Source organism: Anomaloglossus baeobatrachus, chromosome 4 (genome assembly GCF_048569485.1).
Source record: "Anomaloglossus baeobatrachus isolate aAnoBae1 chromosome 4, aAnoBae1.hap1, whole genome shotgun sequence".
NCBI lineage: Eukaryota > Metazoa > Chordata > Amphibia > Anura > Aromobatidae > Anomaloglossus > Anomaloglossus baeobatrachus.
Window position 1 is genome coordinate 616763800 of NC_134356.1, and position 25162 is coordinate 616788961.

General features: G+C 45.9%; 1 protein-coding gene across 1 annotated transcript in view; it reads right to left on the bottom strand.

Annotated features, from left to right (window-relative positions):
- Positions 1-11960: 11960 nt before the first annotated feature.
- Positions 11961-25162, bottom strand: part of LOC142304160 (uncharacterized) — a 41555-nt gene continuing 28353 nt past the window's right edge. The window contains exon 4 of the mRNA XM_075346254.1: positions 11961-20995. Within this exon, the coding sequence (XP_075202369.1) occupies positions 20990-20995 (6 nt within the window). The 3' untranslated portion in view covers positions 11961-20989. The remainder of the gene's footprint in view (positions 20996-25162) is intronic.

The following is a 25162-nucleotide window of genomic DNA, read 5'->3' on the forward strand; positions in this document are numbered from 1 at the left end:
CATCTCAAGAATTCCTCCACCAGACACCCCAGGGGGAAATCAGGGTTGTCAAACAGGGGGGTCAGTGGGGAACTGGTGCTAGTTAACCCCTTTGTGATTTTAATATATTGTCCCATACTTTTAACATAGCCGCAGGCAAGATCCCTCCAGGGTAAATCAGTGTGTCCTGTCTAGGGGAGATCTAGGGTAGTTTTTTCAGCATCGTCCGGGAGCATTCTTGTTCTAGTAGTACCCATTGCTTAGTTTGATCATGAAAATGCCAATCAATAAGGCAGGCTAAGGAAAATAAAATTTTAAGCAAAAAAATGTGCTCTCAACACACTGTTATGGGGCGAGGATTTGCTGCTGACACTGTTATGGGGGTAATGTCCCCAAATTCTCTACTAAGGTACCCCATCCTGGTAATGGCCCTCCTGCCTTATATATATATATATATATATATATATATATATATACATACATGTCCCTAATCCTGGTATAGCCCCCATCCTGCTATATTCTGCCATCCTGGTATGTGCTCCTATCCTGCTATATAACCCATCCTGGCATATGGCCGTATCCTGCTATATACCCCATCATGGTTTCATAGTTTCATAGTTTCATAGTTTTTAAGGTTGAAGGGAGACTCTAAGTCCATCTAGTTCAACCCGTAGCCTAACATGTTGATCCAGAGGAAGGCAAAAAAACCCCAATGTGTCAAATAAGCTCCAATGGGGAAAAAAATTCCTTCCTGACTCCACATACGGCAATCAGACTAGTTCCCTGGATCAATACCCTGTCATAAAATCCAATATACATAACTGGTAATATTATATTTTTCAATTAATGCGATCAGGCTCTGCTTAAATTTTACTTGTGAATCCCTCAATACAACATCATACGGCAGAGAGCTCCATAGTCTCACTGCTCGTACAGTAAAGAGTCCTCATCTGTGATTATGATTAAACATTCTTTCCTCAAGACGTAGCGGATGCCCCCGTGTTCCAGTCGCAGGCCTAGGTGTAAAGAGATCTTTGGAAAGGTCTCTGTACTGTCCCCTCATATATTTATACATTGTGATTAGATCCCCCTAAGCCTTTGTTTTTCCTAACTAACTAACCCCAAGTTTAATAACCTGTCTTGGTATTGCAGCCCACCCATTCCTCTAATAATCTTGGTCGCTCTTCTATCTACCTGTAAGATTATGCTATTTATAACCTTCTATACTTTTGCTAACAAGAAATGCATCCATTCCTCTCTTAAATTCATTCAGTGAGTTGGCCATCACCACTTCCTCAGGAAGAGAGTTCCAGAGCCTCACTGCTCTTACCGTGAAGAACCCTCTTCTATGCTGATGTAGGAATTTTCTTTCCTCCAATCGAAAAGAATGCCCCCTTGTTCTTGTCATAGTCCATGGTGTATGGCCGCATCCTGCTCGTAGTCCCCATCCTGGTGTATGGCCACACCCTGTGGCACACAAAGAAGGGAATTTTGTTTACTTACCGTAAATTCCTTTTCTTCTAGCTCCAATTGGGAGACCCAGCCAATTGGGTGTATAGCTATGCCTCCGGAGGCCACACAAAGTATTACACTAAAAGTGTAAAGCCCCTCCCCTTCTGCCTATACACCCCCCGTGCTCCCACGGGCTCCTCAGTTTTGGTGCAAAAGCAAGAAGGAGGAAAAAATTATAAACTGGTTTAAAGTAAATTCAATCCGAAGGAATATCGGAGAACTGAAACCATTCAACATGAACAACATGTGTACACAAAAAAACAGGGGCGGGAGCTGGGTCTCCCAATTGGAGCTAGAAGAAAAGGAATTTACGGTAAGTAAACAAAATTCCCTTCTTCTTTGTCGCTCCATTGGGAGACCCAGACAATTGGGACGTCCAAAAGCAGTCCCTGGGTGGGTAAATAATACCTCATAATACAGCCGTAACGGCTCCGTCCTACAGGTGGGCAACCGCCGCCTGAAGGACTTGCCTACCTAGGCTGGCATCTGCCGAAGCATAGGTATGCACCTGATAGTGTTTCGTGAAAGTGTGCAGGCTCGACCAGGTAGCTGCCTGACACACCTGCTGAGCCGTAGCCTGGTGTCGCAAGGCCCAGGACGCTCCCACGGCCCTGGTAGAATGGGCTTTCAGCCCTGAGGGAACCGGAAGCCCCGAGGAACGATAAGCTTCGAGAATTGGTTCCTTGATCCACCGAGCCAGGGTTGATTTGGAAGCTTGTGTCCCTTTACGCTGGCCAGCGACAAGGACAAAGAGTGCATCCGAGCGGCGCAGGGGCGCCGTACGAGAAATGTAGACTCTGAGTGCTCTCACCAGATCTAACAAGTGCAAATCCTTTTCACACTGGTGAACTGGATGAGGGCAAAAAGAAGGTAAGGAGATATCCTGATTGAGATGAAAGGGGGATACCACCTTAGGGAGGAATTCCGGAACCGGACGCAGAACTACCTTGTCCTGGTGAAACACCAGGAAAGGAGCTTTGCAAGACAACGCTGCTAGCTCAGACACTCTCCGAAGTGAAGTGACTGCTACTAGGAAAACCACTTTCTGCGAAAGGCGTGCGAGAGAAATATCCCTCATTGGCTCGAACGGTGGTTTCTGAAGAACCATCAGCACCCTGTTCAGATCCCAGGGTTCTAACGGACGCTTGTAAGGAGGGACGATGTGACAAACCCCTTGCAGGAATGTGCGTACCTGTGGAAGTCAGGCCAGGCGCTTCTGAAAAAACACAGAGAGCGCAGAGACTTGTCCCTTAAGGGAGCCGAGCGACAAACCCTTTTCCAATCCGGATTGAAGAAAGGACAGAAAAGTGGGCAAGGCAAATGGCCAGGGAGAAAAACCCTGAGCAGAGCACCACGACAGGAATATTTTCCACGTCCTGTGGTAGATCTTGGCGGACGTTGGTTTCCTAGCCTGTCTCATAGTGGCAATGACCTCTTGAGATAATCCTGAAGACGCTAAGATCCAGGACTCCATGGCCACACAGTCAGGTTGAGGGCCGCAGAATTCAGATGGAAAAACGGCCCTTGAGACAGCAAGTCTGGTCGGTCTGGTAGTGCCCACGGTTGGCCGACCGTGAGATGCCACAGATCCGGGTACCATGACCTCCTCGGCCAGTCTGGAGCGACAAGGATGACGCGGCGGCAGTCGGCCCTGATCTTGCGTAACACTCTGGGCAACAGTGCCAGAGGAGGAAACACATAAGGGAGTTGAAACTGCGACCAATCCTGAACTAAGGCGTCTGCCGCCAGAGCTCTGTGATCGTGAGATCGTGCCATGAATGCCGTGACCTTGTTGTTGTGCCGGGACGCCATTAGGTCGACGTCCGGCATCCCCCAGCGGCAACAGATCTCCTGAAACACATCCGGGTGAAGGGACCATTCCCCTGCGTCCATGCCCTGGCGACTGAGAAAGTCTGCTTCCCAGTTTTCCACGCCCGGGATGTGAACTGCGGAGATGGTGGAGGCCGTGGCTTCCACCCACATCAAAATCCGCCGGACTTCCTGGAAGGCTTGCCGACTGCGTGTTCCACCTTGGTGGTTGATGTAAGCCACCGCTGTGGAGTTGTCCGACTGAATTCGGATCTGCTTGCCTTCCAGCCACTGCTGGAACGCTTTTAGGGCAAGATACACTGCCCTGATCTCCAGAACATTGATCTGAAGTGAGGACTCTTGATGAGTCCACGTACCCTGAGCCCTGTGGTGGAGGAAGACTGCTCCCCACCCTGACAGACTCGCGTCCGTCGTGACCACCGCCCAGGATGGGGGTAGGAAGGATTTCCCCTTCGATAATGAAGTGGGAAGAAGCCACCACCGAAGGGAAGCTTTGGTTGCCTGAGAGAGGGAGACGTTCCTGTCTAGGGACGTCGGCTTCCTGTCCCATTTTCGTAGGATGTCCCATTGAAGAGGACGCAGGTGAAACTGCGCGAAAGGGACTGCCTCCATTGCTGCCACCATCTTCCCCAGGAAGTGCATGAGGCGCCTCAAGGGGTGTGACTGACCTTGAAGGAGAGATTGCAACCCTGTCTGCAGTGACCGCTGTTTGTTCAGCGGAAGTTTCACTATCGCTGAGAGAGTATGAAACTCCATGCCAAGATATGTCAGCGATTGGACCGGTGTCAGATTTGACTTTGGAAAATTGATGATCCACCCGAAACTCTGGAGAGTCTCCAGAGTAACGTTGAGGCTGTGTTGGCATGCCTCTTGAGAGGGTGCCTTGACCAGCAGATCGTCTAAGTAAGGTATCACCGAGTGACCCTGAGAGTGGAGGACCGCAACTACTGTAGCCATGACCTTGGTGAAAACCCTTGGGGCTGTCGCCAGGCCGAACGGCAGTGCCGCGAACTGAAGGTGTTCGTCTCCCATGGCGAAGCGCAGGAAGCGCTGATGCTCTGGAGCAATCGGTACGTGGAGATAAGCATCTTTGATATCGATCGATGCAAGGAAATCTCCTTGGGACATTGAGGCGATGACGGAGCGGAGGGATTCCATCCGGAACTGCCTGGTCTTTACGTGTTTGTTGAGCAGTTTTAGGTCCAGAACAGGACGGAAAGATCCGTCCTTCTTTGGAACCACAAACAGGTTGGAGTAAAAACCGTGACCCTGTTGCTGATGAGGAACCGGGACCACCACTCCTTCTGCCTTCAGAGTGCCCACCGCCTGCAGAAGAGCATCGGCTCGCTCGGGAGGCGGAGATGTTCTGAAGAATCGAGTCGGAGGACGAGAGCTGAACTCTATCTTGTAACCGTGAGACAAAATGTCTCTCACCCAACGGTCTTTTACCTGTGGCAGCCAGGTGTCGCAAAAGCGGGAGAGCCTGCCACCGACCGAGGATGCGGTGTGAGGAGGCCGTAAGTCATGAGGAAGCCGCCTTGGTAGCGGCACCTCCGGCGGTCTTTTTAGGGCGTGACTTAGACCGCCATGAATCGGAGTTCCTCTGATCCTTCTGGGGCCTTTTGGACGAGGAGAATTGGGACCTGCCCGCACCCCGAAAGGACCGAAACCTCGACTGTCCCCTCCTCTGTTGGGATGTGTTTGGTTTGGCCTGGGGTAAGGATGTTTCCTTTCCCTTGGATTGTTTGATGATTTCATCCAATCTCTCACCAAACAAACGGTCGCCAGAAAATGGCAAACTGGTTAAGCACTTTTTGGAAGCAGAATCTGCCTTCCATTCCCGTAGCCACAAGGCCCTGCGTATTGCCACCGAATTGGCGGATGCTACCGCCGTACGGCTCGCAGAGTCCAGGACAGCATTAATAGCGTAGGACGCAAATGCCGACGTTTGAGAGGTTATGGACGCCACCTGCGGCGCAGACGTACGTGTGAGTGCGTCAATTTGCGCTTGACCCGCAGAGATAGCTTGGAGTGCCCATACGGCTGCGAATGCTGGAGCAAAAGACGCGCCGATAGCTTCATAGATGGATTTCAACCAGAGCTCCATCTGTCTGTCAGTGGCATCCTTGAGTGAAGCCCCATCTTCAACTGCAACTATGGATCTAGCCGCCAGTCTGGAGATTGGAGGATCCACCTTGGGACACTGAGTCCAGCCCTTGACCACGTCAGGGGGGAAGGGATAACGTGTATCCTTAAGGCGCTTGGAAAAACGCTTATCTGGACAAGCTCGGTGTTTCTGGACTGCCTCTCTGAAGTCAGAGTGGTCCAGAAACATACTCGTTGTACGCTTGGGAAACCTGAAACGGAATTTCTCCTGCTGAGAAGCTGACTCCTCTACTGGAGGAGCTGAAGGAGAAATATCCAACATTTGATTGATGGACGCGATAAGATCATTCACTATGGCGTCCCCATCAGGAGTATCAAGGTTGAGAGCGGCCTCAGGATCAGAATCCTGATCAGCTACCTCCGCTTCATCATACAGAGAGTCCTCCCGCTGAGACCCTGAACAATGTGATGATGTCGAGGGAAATTCCCAGCGAGCTCGCTTAGGCGGTCTGGGGCTGCGGTCCGTGTCAGAGACCTCACCCTGGGATCTATGAGACACCCCGGAAGAACATTGTTGTTCCGAATGAGGGGGACCAGGGAGCAATGATTCCCCAGTGCCCATGGCCTGAAGTACTGGTCTGGACTGCAAAGCTTCTAATATCTTAGCCATAGTCTCAGAAAGTCTTTCAGTAAAAACTGCAAACTCTGTCCCTGTCACCTGGACAGTGTTAGCAGGTGGTTCCTCCTGGGCCACCCTTAGCAGAGGCTCCGGCTGAGTAAGTGCCACAGGGGCCGAGCATTGCACACAATGAGGGTCAGTGGAACCTACCGGCAGTATAGCCGTACATGCGGCGCAGGCAGCATAGTAAGCCTGTGCTTTGGCACCCTTGCTTCTTGTGGACGACATGCTGTTGTCTCCTCTGAGCAATCCAGGAGGGTATATAGCCAAAAATCAACCGTGCACCATACAGTGTAAAGTATAGCCTATAATCATATAATCTATAAGTACACTTCTGCACTAGTGGGGCCAGCACCTCAGGTGCTGCTTACCGCCCGCTCAAAGCGGTTGTGTGGTCACCAGAATCCCTGCCTGGGTCTCCCTGAGCTTGTCTCCCCTCTCCAGCGTCAGAAGAGCTGACAGGAATGGCTGCCGGCGTCCTGAGGAGAGGAGGGGGCCGTGGGCGTGCCCTAGAAAGTGCGGGAATCTGGTGCCCCACTGTGCACAGTGAGGGGGGTGGAGTATGCAAAGCATGTTCCAGCCCCAGTGCTGACGTCCTGTACAGCGTCCCGCCCTTCCCCTGACTGGCAGGCCTGGGGGCGGGAAAAAAGTGAGACTAGGCCGCAAAAGCCAAGGACTAAAGTTATAAGCGCGGCCGGCGTATGAGCGCGGTCGGCGCGGTAGTCCCCGGCGTACTAACATTCCCAGTCGCGCTGCAGTGTGAAATGGCAGCGCGCGGTCAGCGCGGTAGTCCCCAGTAACACTAACACACCCAGCCACGCTGCAGTGTGTGATGGCACAAGCGCGGTCAGCGCTGCGGTCCCCGGCGCACTAACACACCCAGCAATGCTGGAGTGTTTCTGTGCGCTGTCCCTACGGGGACACAGAGTACCTCAAAGTAGCAGGGCCTTGTCCCTGACGATACTCGGCTCCTTATCCAGCAGAGTCCCCAGGAGCTGTGGATGGAGCACGGTCCCCTGTGCCTGGAGACCGATTAGGATCCCACTTCACCCAGAGCCCTAAGGGGATGGGGAAGGAAAACAGCATGTGGGCTCCAGCCTCCGTACCCGCAATGGGTACCTCAACCTTAACAACACCGCCGACAAGAGTGGGGTGAGAAGGGAGCATGCTGGGGGCCCTGTTATGAGCCCTCTTTTCTTCCATCCGACATAGTCAGCAGCTGCTGCTGACTAAGCTGTGGAGCTATGCGTGGATGTCTGCCTCCTTCGCACAAAGCATGAAAACTGAGGAGCCCGTGGGAGCACGGGGGGTGTATAGGCAGAAGGGGAGGGGCTTTACACTTTTAGTGTAATACTTTGTGTGGCCTCCGGAGGCATAGCTATACACCCAATTGTCTGGGTCTCCCAATGGAGCGACAAAGAAAATAAATAAACCTCCATACTCACCTTTCTTTGCTCCACGCAGCCTCCTCCAGTCTGTACCAGCAGCAGCGCCGCTGACCTGTGTTGAGTCGGCCACGAACCCTGCAGCATTGCTCGTCCTCCTGTCTGTGCTGGCCGCAGCTGTGTGTGGACATGTGCGCACATTGATGACGTCATCGCTGTGCGCACCGCTAGTCTCCACACACAGCCACGGCCGGCAGACAAGAGAACAAGCGATGCTGCAGGGATAGTCGCCGGTGAGTATACTGATTCACTGCACTCTGCGCTGATGATGAAGTGCGGGGGGCAGTGAATATAGCCACACATGATCACTCCAGGCTGTAGTTGCCAGGGGTGATCATGCGGGCCGGCTGTTTAGAATGCGCGCATCCCCCGCCCATCATCCCGCCCACCTGTCAGCGCCGGCTTCAGCGCTGAGAGATGATGGGCGGGAGGATTGGCGTGCATATGAAATGGGCGGGTCCATGTGGTCACGGTAGGGGCTGCTGCAGCCTGCTCATGCCCCCGATGACCCGCGCCACTGCAGCACCCTCATTCCTAGCAGCCATGCCCTACATTCAGACTATAAGACATCCCCCATCATTTGGGGGGAAAAAGTACGTCTTATAGTCCGAAAAATACGGTATATCCTTAAACTTGCCCCATTTATGTTCAGTATCCCCAGATACTATGACATTGTACCAATCTACACTCTTCCCTTAAATTTGTTGAACTCAGCTTTCTTAAAATTCCAGGTTTTAGCATTTCCCCCTTTCAAATGTTCTATTGAATATTACTTTGAGGCTTACCATATTATGATCGCTGGTGCCCAAGTGCTTCTGGATCTGTACATCTGAAATTATATCTAGTCTATTTGGCAGGACCAAATCCAACAAATATCTCCACTGGTCAGTTTAGACCCCTTTCACACATTAGTTTTTTGCCATCAGTCGCAATGCGTTTTCTTGACGGATCGGTCGCAGATTGTGGCTAAACTGATGCAACAGATCAGTTTTTCGACTGATTCGACTAGCTGGGGGCTAACTAATAAACTGGAGCATGCTCAGTGAAAAAAAAATGGGAATCCGTCGCCGTATTCCGGCATTTGATGCATTACGACAGATCCTGACCCCTTGGGTTTCATTCTACCAAACGACGGGCGGCGATGGATCTGTCGAATGACTGATGAAACGGGAGGCCATCCGTCACTAATACAAGGCGATGAGAAAAAAACTGATCCAGTGGCATCAGTCGCCGGACCAGTTTTTCAAAATGTGACATATTGTGACTGATGGCAAAAAAACTTGTGTGAAAGGGGTCTTATCTACCAACAGAGAGGAGAGGTAATTGTCTTGAATTGTAGATAAGAACTTACTTTTCGCAGAACCCTATCATTCTACATCCCACTGAATAGATAGTTGAAATCCCCCATAATAAGGACCCAATTATTATTATTATTAGTAGCTGCTGTTTCAATTTGTTGCAGCATTTCACCCTCCACCTGGTCAGCTATGTTAAGGGGCTTTTAGCAAACTCCAGTTAGCAGCTTTCCATTATTACCCCCTCCCCATTTACATTTACCCGTACTGACTGTGCATTATTGCTGATTCCCCCAATGGCGTCATAGAGCACAGGTCTTAAGTTAGATTTGATAAATATACATACCCCTTCACCTTTTTTTGGTCTTTCCTGTCCGTTCTGAATGTGGTATAACACTCTACGTTTGTCAGCTAGTCATGACTCATCCAGCCAGGTTTCCGTAATGCCACATTGTAATCCGTGGTTGACATAAAAGTCTCCAACTCATTAATTTTGTTTACTAGACTTTGTGCATTTGCTAGAAAACATTTAATACCATTAACACATTTCTTACTCCTCATCTTACTTTCCTTGCATGTCCCTGCACCCCCTAAACCAGCCTTGACTCCTTGACTGCCTTTATCTCCCTAAGCTCCCGCTGTCTTTCTAGGGATGCTTGTGGCACCAGTATTTATGAAACCACCTTGGAGGTCCTGGACTTCAGCTTCTCTCCTAGTTCCCTGTAATCATATTTAAGGACCTTCCACCTCCCTCTAACTTTGTCATTAGTACCAATGTGCACCATTACTGCTGGGTTTTCCCCAGCCCCCCAGCAATCTGTCCATCCGATCCGCAATATTCCGAACCAAGAGTTGACTTGTTTTAATCTATATTCATCATCTTCTGCCTCCTGTAAAGCCAGAACTGTCAGTTAAGTAAAAAGTGTGGAGATTGCATCATTTTTGCCAGGGGTTGTAGCTATCACCTGGCTCTGAGGATGTTCATTCAGTTGTTTACTTTTGATTAAACAAAGCAGATCATAGACATGGCACAAAAAGTCATTTCAAATGTCAACGTTCTGGCTTTAACCCTAGAACGCGCAAGCATAACAATCTACCATAGAAAACAAATGACCTAGCAGGCCTGCGAGGCCCCAGGTATGCGTTCTAGGGTTAAGAAACACTAAAAAAAAAAAATCATGAAAATATAAGGTGCTAGCCAGTAACTGTTACTTTTCAAGATCAAACAGAAGGTAAAAGTTATGGAATCACTCAATTATGAGGAAAATATTATGGAATCATGAAAAACAAACTAAAGAACACTCCAATACATCACTAGTATTTTGTTGCACCACCTCTGGCTTTTACAACAGCTTGCAGTCTCTGAGGCATGGACTTAATGAGTGACAAACAGTACTCTTCATCAATCTGGCTCCAACTTTCTTTGATTGCTGTTGCCAGATCAGCTTTAATTGGAGCCTTGTCACGGACCATTTTCTTCAACTTCCACCAAAGATTTTCAATTGGATTGAGATCCGGGCTATTTGCAAGCCATGACATTGACCTTATGTCTTCTTTCAAGGAATGTTTTCAGTTTTTGCTCTATGGCAGGATGCATTATCATCTTGATAAATGATTTAATCATCCCCAAACATCCTTTCAATTGATGGGATAAGAAAAGTGTCCAAAATTTCAATGTAAACTTGGGCATTTATTGAAGATGTAATGACAGTCATCTCCCCAGTGCCTTTACCTGACATGCAGCCCCATATCATCAGTGACTTTGGAAATGTACATGTTCTGATCAGGTAGTCTTTTTATTGTTTAGCTTTTCTGTATGTAAATCCCATTTCCTTTAGGCGGTTTCTTACAGTTGGGTCACAGACATTGACTCCAGTTTCCTCCCATTCGTTCCTCGTTTGTTTTGTTGTGCATTTCCTGTTTTGGAGACATATTGCTTTAATTTTCCTGTCTTGATGCTTTGATGTCTTGCTTGGTCTAAGAATATGTTTGCCTTTAACAATCTACCCATGTTTGCATTTGGTCCAGATTTTAGACACAGTTGACTGTGAACAACCAACATCTTTTGCAACATTGCGTGATCATTTACCCTATTTTAAGAGCTTGCTAATCCTCTAATTTGTTTCAATTGACATCTCTTGTGTTGGAGCCATGATTCATATCAGTCCACTTGGTGCAACAGATCTCCAAGGTGTGATCACTCCTTTTTATATGCAGACTAACGAGTAGATCTTATTTGATGCAGGTGCTAGTTTTGGGAATGAAAATTTACAGGGTGATTCCATAATTTTTTTCCTCATAATTGAGCGATTCCATAATTTTTTTCCAGTTTGGTCTTGAAAAGTAACCGTTACTGGCTAGCACATTATATTTTCATGATTTTTTTTTTAGTGTTTCTAAAAGCCAGAAAGTTGCCATTTGAAATGACTTTAGTTTTGTGCTAGGTCTGTGATCTGTTTTTTATAAACAAAAGTAAACAACTGAATGAACATCCTCAGAGCCAGGTGATTCCATAATTTTTGCCAGGGGTTGTAGAAAACATGTAGGTGGGAAGGTCTATTGAATTGCTTGACCACGCCAAGGATGGACTGAGCACCTGTGCTTGGTTTGAACAGTAATTTTCACAGACTATTTAATAGTACAACTCATCATGATATTCTAGAGTATTGTGTAATCCAATGTCAGTTGTAGTATCTCACTGCACATAAAATATGATTATAATGGAGATAATTGACAGGTCCCAGTGGTTGAACTAAAACAAAGATGGCCATTTATCAACAACCTCATTAATGTGGCTAAATTTACTTGAATTCACACAAAATCTACTGACAAGGTTTCGGAGAAGAGCCATCAATGCTCACAGTTTTGGGGGATAGCACAGATGAATGTACTGTAGTTTGGAAAAACCAAAATGCAAAAGGAAAGCAAATAAAAAAAACCAAAACATCTAAAATAAAAAATATAATAAACGCACACCCTTTTAGTTGGAGTATTTACTCTGAATGCCACATGTCCTGTGACAGAGAGAAGATAAAATGGACAACAGCGTTATCCAAACCCAGAAAACTAAGACTATTACATTTATGTACAGAAATGACCAGACAACAAGCTGCGAAAGGTGCAAATTCCTCAGATTTATTTAAAATGATCCAAAATAACATAAATCATTTCCTCTTTCTATAATTTTTATAAAGCACCATATTCACCTTCTCATTCCGGATTACAAGCCTGTGACCTGAAGTGGTACAGAACATTTCTACGATTTACATGGCATTTGTGAAAAGCAATTCATTATTGGTTGAAGTTTAAGCAACATTTTCCATAAAGTACAAAAAAAAAAACCACACCAGTAAATGACGTCGTGAGTCGACTTTTCATTTTCGGAACGCTCTCCTGAAATATCCGTTTTAGTAAATACCTTTAGGGTATGTGCCCACGATCAGGACCTGCTGCATCCTGGACGTGGCGGATCCTGACCTGCGGGGCCACAAGTCTAGTCCGCAGGAGACCGCAGCTGCCTGTGCCCACTATCGGGGTTTGGTGTGTTGCGGTCTCTCTGTTCTGTGGAGAACACCTGCGCCACTGCAGCAAAGAATTGACATGCTGCGGCTCAAGAAGCTGCACCGCAGCTCTTACGCTTCAGGTCGTACACGCACAGTGGGAAGATTTCTATAAATCCCATCCATTGTGCTTGTGCTGTACAACGCAGCGTTTTGGACACAGCTGAAACGTGCGGTGAACCCTGATCGTGGGCACGCAGCCTTATTACTCTTAAATTCGCAAAGTTGGAGGAACATTTCTTGCAACTTTGCATCTTTCTTCTGTTAAATCTCCTGGAAAAGGATGAACAAGTAGACAACCAGGTGTTAGCGCTGCCCATGCGAATTGGCTGTGCCTCCTACAGAGTCGGAAAGATTCAGCGCTGAATGAACAACACCATTGTTTGTAGGGAAACGTCCCGCTTTAACAAAAGGAAAGGTAACGCCTAGTTGTCAATATTCCATTTGAGGAGAAATAATACAGGATTGCACATTGCAAGATGCCCCAGAATATAGAGAGTCGACTGAAAAATACGCGTCAGGTGTAGAGTTCATGCGAATCATTTTGACAGTGGTCTACAGACACTGGAATGAGAGCGGGAGTACGGCCTCTTACTTGCAGGCCTTCATCTTCTTTTGATTAGCCAATGAAGTAGATGGAAGAAAGGGATAATCCACACTGCCAAAACATGATCACTAAAGATCGATGGAGATTAAAACATCTGATTTTATTGTTCTACGCGTTTCGGAGCTGTATAGCTCCTTTGGGAACAAAATCAATAATGTACACCCATTAGTGTACATTATTGGTTTTTTCTCCTGAAGAAGGAGCTATACAGCTCCAAAACGTGTAGAACAATAAAATCAGATGTTTTAATCTCCATCGATCTTCAGTGATCATCTTCTGGCAGCGCGGTCTAACCCTTTCTTCCATCTACTTCATCACTATCTTCATGGGTTCAGCAGCAGCCATCCTTAATATGTGGTTTAAGTGGTTGTGTCTGTAACACAACCACACCAGGTTAGTGCACCCATTAAACTCCTTTTGGTAACCCCGGATAAGACACCATTTGCCCCCCCTTCTTCGTCTTTTTAGTATTTACAACGTATTTGATTAGCCAATGTCATTGTGGCAGCGTGACACAAGTAATGACGCGCCAGGCCAGCTAATCATTAGAAGAGTGGTGGATGCCATCAGGTAAAAGGCAGTACTCCCCTTCCCACACCATCGCCATAGAACACTGTTGCAGCTGATGGAATGGGACGTGCGAATAGATAATCACCAACTGTATAGGAGAGATGACTGATCCTCCATGAATAGGTTTGCAATGTAATCTTTATGGAATTGTCATAAGTGATGAGCGAGCACTAAGATACTCGAAACGAGCAGGTCGGACACTTGGATGGGCTCAACCGTAGTACGAGTGTAATGGAAGTCAATGGGAAACTGAAGCAAAGACGCTTCCGAAAAAATGATCGCGTTTCCCGTTGACTTCCATTATACTTGATACGAGAGTCGAGCCCGTCTGGGCGTCCGACCTGCTCGTTTTCACTACCGAGCACTCGATTATCTTAGTGCTCGCTCATCACTAGTCATATTGTCAAGTTCTTAGCCATTTTAAAAGAGGTCTGCATAATAATGACATCTGCGATAGTCTGCATGGCATATCAACTGGTGCTTTATTGGTCCCTGAGTCAAGTCACTGCCAGTCACCCTACATAGGATGTAGGGCGGCGGACATTTTGTCATCGGGCCTCATGTTTAAAAACGAAAGTAAATCTACAAGGAAGGTGTCGTCCTTAGCAACCAAACTCCAGCTTTACAAAATGAAACGGGCCATCTGATTGGTTGCTAAGGGCTGGGTGTCTGCACAGAGGCCACAAAATGCCCGCCTGCACTGTGTATAATCCTACATACACATAATAAATCACAAATAAAATTACAAAAGTCAATTCTCATATTAGCATGTGGATAAACAAATTATACGAAAGATGACAATCATAGAATAAATCACAAACCCCCCCCCCACAAAAATCACATAACATCCAAGATCCTTATACACAAGAAAGCATAATGTTGCGGCAGCTTGGCTTTAAGATGGAGGCTAGGAGTCATAATTTTATATATATAAGTGACACTTATTATAGATTGGCGAAAGCTGAGGAGGAAAGTAACACAGGAGCCAGAAACAAGTGGAGATTTTGGAAATGTCCGACGCCCGCGTTGTAAAATGGAGTGTGGCTAAGATTGCGCACATCATGCGATGTTTTTAACTATTATAGATCATGATGAACTGAGATTTAGAGAAGATTTTTTTCTGAAAATAATCAGTATAAGGCAGGGGCTGAGACGGACGATGATTGCATCAACATGCCCAGACTGGTCGGCGGCTCTCCTGACCCGAGAGATGCAAATGAGGCGGCCACAATCAGGTCAGGAGAGCCGCGGAGAGCATTGCGATGTGATCCTCTTCTGAGGTCTAACCTGTAATATATTGATCTATATCTCTTCCCATTCTGTGTTTAGGAGTCCAGTGGGTGGTCCAACAGTTAGGCCCACCCACTGGACTCCTAAGTTGAGTTTGATCATTTAGTTACATGTTATACTATATATTTTCCTAAAAACATGTACCAATCTCCTCAACTCCTTCCTATAGCATGTTATTGGAAGATCGGACTGCACTCGCTATAGGCTGCGTGAGCACAATCAGGGTTCACATCGTATTGGATGTAGACTGTTTTCGCCGAGTCCAAAACGCTGCGTTGTGCTGTAGAAACACAGTGGATGGGATTTCTAGAAATTCCATGCCCACTGTGCTTGTTTTTCCTGTAGCGAAAACTGACCTGCTGTGTGGCTTCCCGAGCCGCAGCATGTCAATTTATTGCTGCGGAGCCGCGAGTGTTCTCTGCAGGGTGATCACAACGAGACCATAACTGTCTGAGCCTGGATCATGGGCACAAGCAGCTGCGGTCTCCTGCGGAGGAGACTCGTGAGACCGCAGGTCGGGACCCACCACGTCCAGGACACAGCGGGTCGTGATCGTGGACATGTACCCTTAGAATCCCTGTATCTATAACTCTGCTGACTACTTCTCAGTTCACATCTCTCAACAGTCCCCACTGGTTCAGTATCTTTATACAGCATGATATTTAATAAATTGGTATTTTCAGATGTGTTTCTGGGGAATAAGAAACTTCCAAACATTTTTCTATATGTCGCAGACATAATTTAGGAATTATGTGACACTGTTGCATGGTGGACACATTTCTGCACTTACTAGCATTATTTTATAGGGACGACTTTTTGCATTTGATTGCTTCAATACAGGTCGGAAACTCACAATTATATATTCAGTGGTACAGACACAAGCCTTAACTGATTAAAGGGTTATTCTCATGTTTGTTAATGGGTTAGGCTGCTTTCACACATCCGGTTTTTGCTGTGCGGCACAATCCGGCTCTTTGCAGAAAAAACGCAACCGTTTTTTTTTGCCGCCGGTTGCGTTTTTTCCGCATAGACTTTCATTAGTGCCGGATTGTGCCGCATGGCCTTGCGTTCGGTCTGGTTTTTGCCGGATGCGGCAGATTTAGCCGATTCGGCAGCCGGATGGAATGTTGCCTGGCACGTTTTTTGGTCCGGCAAAAAAAAAAAAAAAACAAACGCATTGCGCCGCATCCGGCGCTTTTTCCAATGCAGGCCTATGGATGCCGGATGCGGCAAAAACCGCATCCAGCTGCCGCATGCGGTTTTTTTGCACTGCTCATGCTCAGTAGCGTGCCGCAACCGGCAAAAAAACGGACGCATGTAAAAACTTATGCAAAGGATGCGTTTTTTTCGCCGCATCCGTTGCATAGGTTTTAGAGCCGGATTTAGCCACACTGCTAAAACCGGAGGTGTGAAAGCAGCCTAAATCTTGCAACGTGCGTGTAAAAAAAAAAAAGAAGTAACTTTGCAATGTACTTGTTTGTTACCAATCCTCACCAATTTTCATTTTAGGGTTTGCTATTCGGCATCTAGGTTACCAGCCACTTTTGCAGTATAGCAGTGGTGGTCAAACATGGTCAGTGCTCAGAAGCTCTTTTCTAGAGAGCTTGTAAGCGCTGTCCTGAAGCTGGGTGGATCATTGGTGCACGGTTTGCCAACAATCCGCCCCGATTCAGTGGTCCTGCGCTCCTCCGATGCTATAGAAACAACAAAGCTGCCTCATATAGCAGCACTGCAATGCGAACCACTGGCATGACAAAGCTTGTAGTCCGAACTGTTAACTATGCAGAAGCCCAATAAACGGTGCGCTCCTGCCGAAAAGGAGACAACCCCACTGACGGCAAGTATATTACAGCAATGTATGGGGATCTATTCCCTATTACTATAGGAAGAAAGAGAAGTACAAATAAATAGCTATATAAATTACACTGCTATGATACGATAGCTCTGGAAATCACATACCTTAGCCAAGGAGATACATTCTTTAAATATACAAAGACACGGGTGGATAATTGGCTGAAAAAGCAAAAATAAGTTATTTCTGATCTTCGGCCCAAATAAACATGGCATCGATGAACTGACAATCGCTCATTAGTTGGCCAATCACACCTTTTCTGAGGACCTAAGAAGCATCGTTGTTGGCAGCACATTGCCCGGTGTAAATAGGAAATGTGCTGCCGACAATAACGAGATCTGAACCATTGCATTAACATTTTGCCTGTCGGCCCATGCACAAGGTGCTTCAAATAAGCGCTGATCATCCTGCTATATTGTAAATTGCCATGTGTTAATTGCCACTGTAAAAGGACCCCAAGGTCTCTTATCACATCCCACCCAGAGCAATCTAAATGGCAAAGAATTATACTAATCTAAACCCTTATGCAGTTATGTCTAAGATCAGCTTTCCGAGGCTAAACTTTATTTTTGGAAACCATTTTATTACCATTCGGTATCATTCAGGGATTTCCATATGTAATGTTCATAGTGAAGGTGACTGTAGCTCTCGCCAATGGTTGTCCAGCCTGGGTCACTTACACATCAGGAGGTTGGCGGCGCAGATGACGTCACGTGTGCACATACCAGCCGGGCGCGTGCACAATCAGCAGGTATTGTTTATGCACAACACCTGCTAATCAACCACGTGACACGGCGGGTATGTGCACACGTGACGTAATCAGCGCCGCCCAACTACCATCGCGCATACAAGTGCTGCTCACCTACCATCATACATACAAGCTGCACTGTCCAATCTTTTCACTCCATTATGTACGGGTTCTGATATTTTCTAAAACTAATGCATTGAGGTGAATGAGAATAGATTGTTTTACTTTTTTCACCTGTCAAATATCACATTGAAAAGAATAAGAAGATTTTTGTATACTCGCTGTAAAATCTCATTCTCGGAGCCTTCATTGGGGGACACAGCCATGGTCCTGTGTACGATGGTCCTGTGTCCCCCAATGAAAGCTCTGAGAAAGATTTTATCGTCAGTACACAAAAATATTTTATGCCTTGCCTCAATGGGGGTACAGTTATGGTCCGGTGTCCCCCAATGAAGGCTCTGAGAAAGATTTTACGGTGAGTACACAAAAATCTTTTATTCCTTGCCTCAATGGAGGGACAGCCATTGTCCTGTGTCCCACGGTCCTGTGTCCCCCCAATGAAGGCTCTGAGAAAGATTTTACGGTGAGTACACAAAAATATTCTTTTCGCTCTTGCCTTATTGGGGAACACAGCCATGGTCCTGTGTCCCATAGTCCTGTGTCCCCCAATGAGGCAAGAGACAAAGGAATGTTTCGCCAATAACAGGGAATATGGCCGAGGTAAAAGCCTACCACATAGTGACCTCATAGAAGAAGGTCTCCTGCTTGGACTGCCATCTAATAAGCATTTGCAACAAGACCATAGTAAAAACCTCAATAGCTGCCCTCCCACCCCACACCCGGTCTTATATGTGTATTTTCATACAGATTTTAGTCATATAATTCTCTAAGCTGCACTAAAAATCATCTATTATTATGCAAAATCTATGTTAGTGAAAACCGCCATATTAAATCTACCACACAATGAACAGGTATATACTGAATTCTCTCTTTTTACATAGTGCAAAACACAACTCTAAATTCTTTTCCTATTAGGTTCATTTCACACGTCTGACATTCCTGATGTCCTGAAAGACTCAGGATTTACTGACCCAAATGTAACAGTATGACCCTAGAGTTCAGTCAGGAGACCCATTGTTGGCCCGGACATCATTATCTGTACTCGGACACAGTATGTCAGATGTGTAAAACCGTCCTGAAGAGTCAAGCTACTGCTGGACCACATTTCCCAAGATGCTCAGTGAGGCCGGTCAAGCACCAAAGGTCGATAAAGGTCAATAATAGCTCGAATTGTTCATAGGTATAATATAATTGAATCTACATAGCTAATATGTTCAACCCTCCATATAAATAATGGGACAGTAATGGGGGCGAACTCTGCCCCCAGCAATATAAAAGTACCTGGGGTGAAGGACCACCAGAGGAAGTATTGCACCTAAGAAAAGGGTGGAATAAAGTCTGCATCCACCATAGATAGATGCATGACACAGGGCCATCTGGGGCTAATGATTATACGTACCCACCTGGGTCGGATACATAGCAGATCACAATAGCAGCATTGTGGACAGAAGCCCTGCTACCCATTAGACTCAAGTCAGCTGAACCCGGCAATATCGGCAAACAATATAACTTATATGGGGGTCTAATGACTCGTCCCAAACAGATGACGTTGGGGGAGGAGATGGGTTTGGGCTGCTGAATTTCAGTGGTCGAGCCTTTCTGATTTCCAGAAGATCCCTACCAGAGAAGGCTGTCAGTGGCTTCCTCAGACAACATCGGAGCGCTCGGCTGTGTATGAGTAGGGAAAGATAGCTTGTCATTAGGCACATAACTAATGTGTGTGGGGCCTTAAACGGAATCTGTCACCACGTTTTTGCCACCTAATCTGAGAGCAGCATAACATAGGGGCAGAGATTCAGAATCAAGCATTGTATAACTTACTGTGTTGCTTAGTGTAGTTTTGATAAAATCACTGATTAGTCAGCCGTAGATTATCACTAGAGGACTACTTGGTGTGCTGCCAGGTAGTCAAGCACATTTATGAGCTGTGTATAGCCCCACCCACACTACTTATTGGCAGCTCTGTGTACACTGTATATCGGCAGAAAGATGCAGCTCTCTGTATACACTGTATATGGGCAGAAAGCTGCAGCTCTGTGTACACTGTATATGGGCAGAAAGCTGCAGCTCTCTGTGTACACTGTATATGGGCAGAAATCTTCCAATCAGTGCTGTGGGAGGGGATTTAATAACTAAGACCTGCAGCAGAAAAAAACAGTGGTTTTATCAAAATGACAGTAAACAGCTCAGTAAGTAACACATCACTGGAATCAGGGTCTCGGTCTCTATATTATGCTGCTCTAAGATGGGGTAGCAAAAACCTGTTGACAGATTCCCTTTAAAGACTTTTTGGAAAGTCATCCACGCACTAAGGAAAAAATCTCAAACAGAAAATGAACATTGAGGCGGATTTCAATTCCGCAGTATGTCAAATTATGTGGCAGATTCCATCACTAATATGTTTCACAACCTGTGAAAGATATGGGAGGGCATCCACCCACAGTATGTGCAATTCTCTTTTTAAGACAAGTAAATCCTTTTTGCGAAAATCAAATACAAGTCCTTGAGTTGCTCTCTGTTTAAGATCGGATGTGGCCACTTCTTGGCTATAACTGCACCACCAAAGCTGGGCAATAACCACCGTTATGGCTGGAAAATATGCCTGCTTGTAAAGTAGTACGTGCATCAGTCTGATAATGCGGTGTCACTAGAAAAAAAAAAAAACGAGAAGAGAGTCACAATAGCCGAAGAGAGCTCTGATGGTGTCTATATCAGATGTCACCCAGTGGATGGATATAGTTATAACCACAGGTAATAGGACATGTAACCACAAGACAGAAAGGGAGCGTTTGGCCGACAGCTCTCCCCCAACCCCACCATACACAGTACGGCCAAGTGCTCGTGTGTTCTCAACGGGGAGAAGGGAGAAAGTCGCTGCCAGACACTCCTGGCAGTGGCTTATCTTCCCCCAGAATAAAAAGATCAGGAGATTACATTTTAGCTGCGCGAGATCCTTCATCATCTTTTGGGGGAGGGGGGGTGAGTGTCAGTAGACCCTTCATACACATCCGATCTGTAGACTTTAATCTGATGTGTGTGATCCTATGAATATTTGGAGAAAACGACCTTAAAGTCTCATACCGTAAACACAATATTAATTCTAGTGCCACATAAGGGCTGGAACATCGGTATTTACTCCGATTTTGTAAATCGATCATGACTAAGTCCGGACATTTCTAGTGATAGATTTGTGAATGTGCAAATACAGCTCAATAGTGAACTACCACAGATAGTGCCCGTTTTTCTCCGAAAGACGGGTCTAGGAGTACACAGGTGGGTAAATGATAAAACTAAGGTGGCAATGGGTGCTGTAATCACTGGCATCCAGAAGTGGAATCGGTGACAATTCTGCATGGCAATATCCTGGCAGACAGTGTACTGAAGGCAGCAGATGGGTCAAATCTGAAAGGCAAAGTACAAGAGTTATTAGGCTTCATGCATGTGTCCTTACAATGTAATATAATGTAGTCACAATGAACCACGTGGCTAAAAGATGCCGGGTGTAATATAATGTAGTCACAATGAACCACGTGGCTAAAAGATGCCGGGTGTAATATAATGTAGTCACAATGAGCCACATGGCTAAAAGATTCCGGGTGCCTTCTATTATGGTCAATGAACTTCCGTGGTATGGCTCCCCCTACAGGTGAATGTGCACAACTGCTGTACTCTGATAGAATTCATGGCCCCACAAAAAGCTTGATGCCTTGTGCCCACATTGCTTTTTTCATGCCCTTTTCCTTGCTTCTTTTAATCAATAAAAGCAAGGAAAAAGCATCCCAGCAAAGTCTATGAGAATCGGGACTTGCTGTGCACACGCTGCTTCTTTTTCCTTGCAGTTTTTGTTGTTGAAAAAAGATGCAGCATGTCAATTTTTTTCTGCATTTTTTTTCCTGCTTTTTTCACCAATTGACTTTATGGAATCAGTGAACAACACAGGGAAAAAAACACATGCGTAATACCCACATTTCTTTTTTGACGTCACTGGGGTTCCCTGCACCTAGGCCTCACAGTCTTTACTGAGGGACTTTGCTCCAGGGAACTCTAGTGACGTAGATGCCCTGGTCTGTGAGGCGATCCTTACCTCAGTAACCCGGGATCGTGATGCTGATGACCCAGGGTTAGCATGGCAGTCATCAGGTCCCCGTGATCAAATTACAGGGACCCGATCGCCAGGGAGAGGTAAGCGAATCCTCTTCTTGCCTCCGGAATGCTGCGATTGCACTAATTGCATCATTTAGGGGGTTAAACTGCCGAAAGTGGCGTGTGCACCACTCTGAGCAGATAGAGCCAGGTCTCGACTGTAACCTCGGCCGGTAACCCGGCGGCGACCGCGGGGGTACAGCGCCTGAACTCCTGCAATCACAATGATTAAAAAATGCACAAAAAGAAGCATGGAAAAAAAGCATGTAAAAAAAAACAAAAACGTGCAAATGCATTTCAGCTGCTTTTTTCCTGCCAATACATGCTGTTTAATGTGCAGATTTTCTGCAGATAAAAACGCAACGTGAGCATGTAGCCTAAGAAAGGGGTTTTCTATAGTGCCACGTGGCTGAAAGATGCTGAGTGCTTTCAATTATGGTCAATGAACTTCAGTGCATGCGGCTCCCCCTACAGGTGAATGTTCAGAACTGCTGTACTCTGATCGAAGACATGAGTTGGAGTAAGGCCCCACAAAAAGCCTTAAAGGGAACCGGTAACCACTTTTTTTGGCCTATAAGTGGCGGCCACCACCACCGGGCTCTTATACACAGCATTCTAACATGCTGTATATAAGGCACAGGCCGCTGTGAGAGCATAAAATACAATTTTTAATACTTACCCAAAGGTCGTGCGGTTGGCAATATGGGCGTCTCCATTGTCCGGTGCCTGCGCCGCCTCTTTTGTCCATCTTTGTTCTCCTTCTCTAGCCGTGGTGCATGATGCGTCTGACGTCATCCACACTCCCCGGCATTCCGGTCCCGAGCAGGACAGATCAAAGTATTGTAGTACGCCTGCGCATGACCGACTAGTGTGTATGACGTAGACGCGTCATGCACACAGGCTTCAAAAAGAGGACGAAGATGGCCGAAAGAGGAGGTGCCGACACCGGAGACGCACATATGGCCAACCGCGCGACCGTTAGGTAAGTATTATTAAGTGTTTTTTATGTTATGTTGTCACAGCAGTCTGGGCTCTTATATACTGCATGTTATAATGCTGTATATAAGAGCCCGGTGGTGGTGGCCGCAGCTTATATGCCAAGAAAGTGGTGACAGGTTCCCTTTAAAGAGCCTTAAAGAAGTGATCTTTGCCTTGCACCTCTTATTGCAGTGCTCCTTTGCATGGGATATGTTGCATGATCAGAAACATACAATTTATAGCCCCTGTTCCATGGAGCAGCAGTTTGCACCATTTGCTAGATTCATGACTTAATTCTGTGGTGGACCTGCTGCCACCACCCATGGGGCCAAGACTTTACAAACTGATATAATTTCCCTTAAGCACAGCTATTTTTAGGCTTTTCATCTCCACTTTCTAAAGACCATGATCTTTTTATTATTTGGTAGACCTAGATCCTATGGGCTGATGGGTTGCCATGCCTGCCTAAGTTCCCCCGTTGCAGCCATCTTGATTCTTCACAGGGGACGGACATTTTATTATATGCAGCAGCGCTGAAGTATTGTAGTATATAGGACATGTAATTAAACGATAGCGGCTGTGAGCCCTCAGTAACGGCTGGTATTTTAAGGTATCTCAAAATGGTACTGATAAAAACTATAGCTCGACACGAAAAAAAACACGCTACGACACAGTAATAGATGGGAAAAAGTTCCCCCCATATTTATGAACATGTTTTTAACAACCATTGTAAAATATGCAATTGTTTGATCATGCCAACAATATAAGAGTACCAAAAATGGCAGACCTTCACCTTTTTAATGCTATGGAGGGAAAGAAATTTGCTGTGGTGACAGACACCATGCGCTATTCCCTGTCTATCCAGTTAGATGCATTGATATTGAGGGTGTTAAGCCATGTTCACACATTGATTATTTGAGGAGTTTTTTACCTCAATATTTGGTGAGTTATTTACCTCAGTATTTGGTGAGGTTTTTTTACCTCAGTATTTGGTGAGTTATTTACCTCAGTATTTGGTGAGTTTTTTACCTCAGTATTTGGTGAGTTTTTTACCTCAGTATTTGGTGAGTTTTTTACCTCAGTATTTGGTGAGTTTTTTACCTCAGTATTTGGTGAGTTTTTTACCTCAGTATTTGGTGAGTTTTTTACCTCAGTACTTGTAGCCAAAACCAGGAGTGGTTGATAAATACAGCAGTGGTGCCCATATTTCTATTATACTTTCCTCTGATTGTTCCACTCCTGGTTTTGGCTTCAAATTCTGAGGTAAAAAGCTCACTGAATACTGAGGTAAAATACTCAATGTGTGAATCTGGTCTAATACGGAATATGAACAATTTTAGTCAATAGTCTACCACACTGACCAAATATAACACATCTTAATGTTAAATGGGAACGTAGAGCCATAGGTTGATGGCTAGCAAAGGGGTATTCCCATCTCCAAGATCCTATCTCAATATGTAGTAGGAATAATAATAATAGCAAATATCTCCAATTAGACATATAGTAGTATTGTTCTCCTGATTCACTATGTTGCTTACCTCATGTGCAGGGCATTGCAAGTATCTATGGTTACGACCACTGAAATAGTGAGTTAGTGGTGTAACCTAAATTGCTATGCCCTGCACATGAGGTAACAGACTTGGCTAATCAGGAGAACTATACTACATTTGTAATTGGAGGTATTTGCTAATATTATTACACCTACACATACTAGATATTGGGATAGGATCTTGGAGATGGGAATAACCCTTTAAGCTGGCAATATATTTAAATTGGCCAATTCAGACTTTCATTTTATATCAGTATTTTAATTGGCAAGCTCAATTTTTTTTTAATATTGCTGCTCATTGGTTGAAACTTTGAGTGTATGGCGTAACTGGCAACTGTTTATCTGACCTGGCAGTTTAAGGCCCACGACACATCAGACAAAAGCTTCTAAACTCGCTGATTTTTATGAAGGGGGGGGGGAATGTCTCCAAACTCTTCCCTGACCAATGATGTGGGGGAGAAGAAGGATCGGGCTCTTGGAGTTTCAATGCCCTATGCTTTTGTTTTCAGGGAAGATAACCCAATGCCAGAACCTCTTAGGCCACGTGCACATGTTGAGTATTTGGTGAGGTTTTTTTTACCTCAGTATTTGTAGCTAGAACTAGGAGTGGAACAATCAGAGGAATAGTATAATAGAAAATCGGGCACCACTGCTGTATTTATCACCCACTCCTGGTTTTGGCTACAAATACTGAGGTAAAAAACTCAGCAAATGCTGAGGTAAAAAAACTCACCAAATACTCAACGTGTGCACGAGGTCTTATGCCAAGATTGGAGTTCTCTCCGATTCTGGCCGTTGCAGGAGAAGCCATCTGTGTATTACAGCCGGCTCTTGCTGCGCATGGTTCTGGCTCAGCACCTGAGTTCACGCCATGCGACTCCATTTGTGTGGTCCATGCA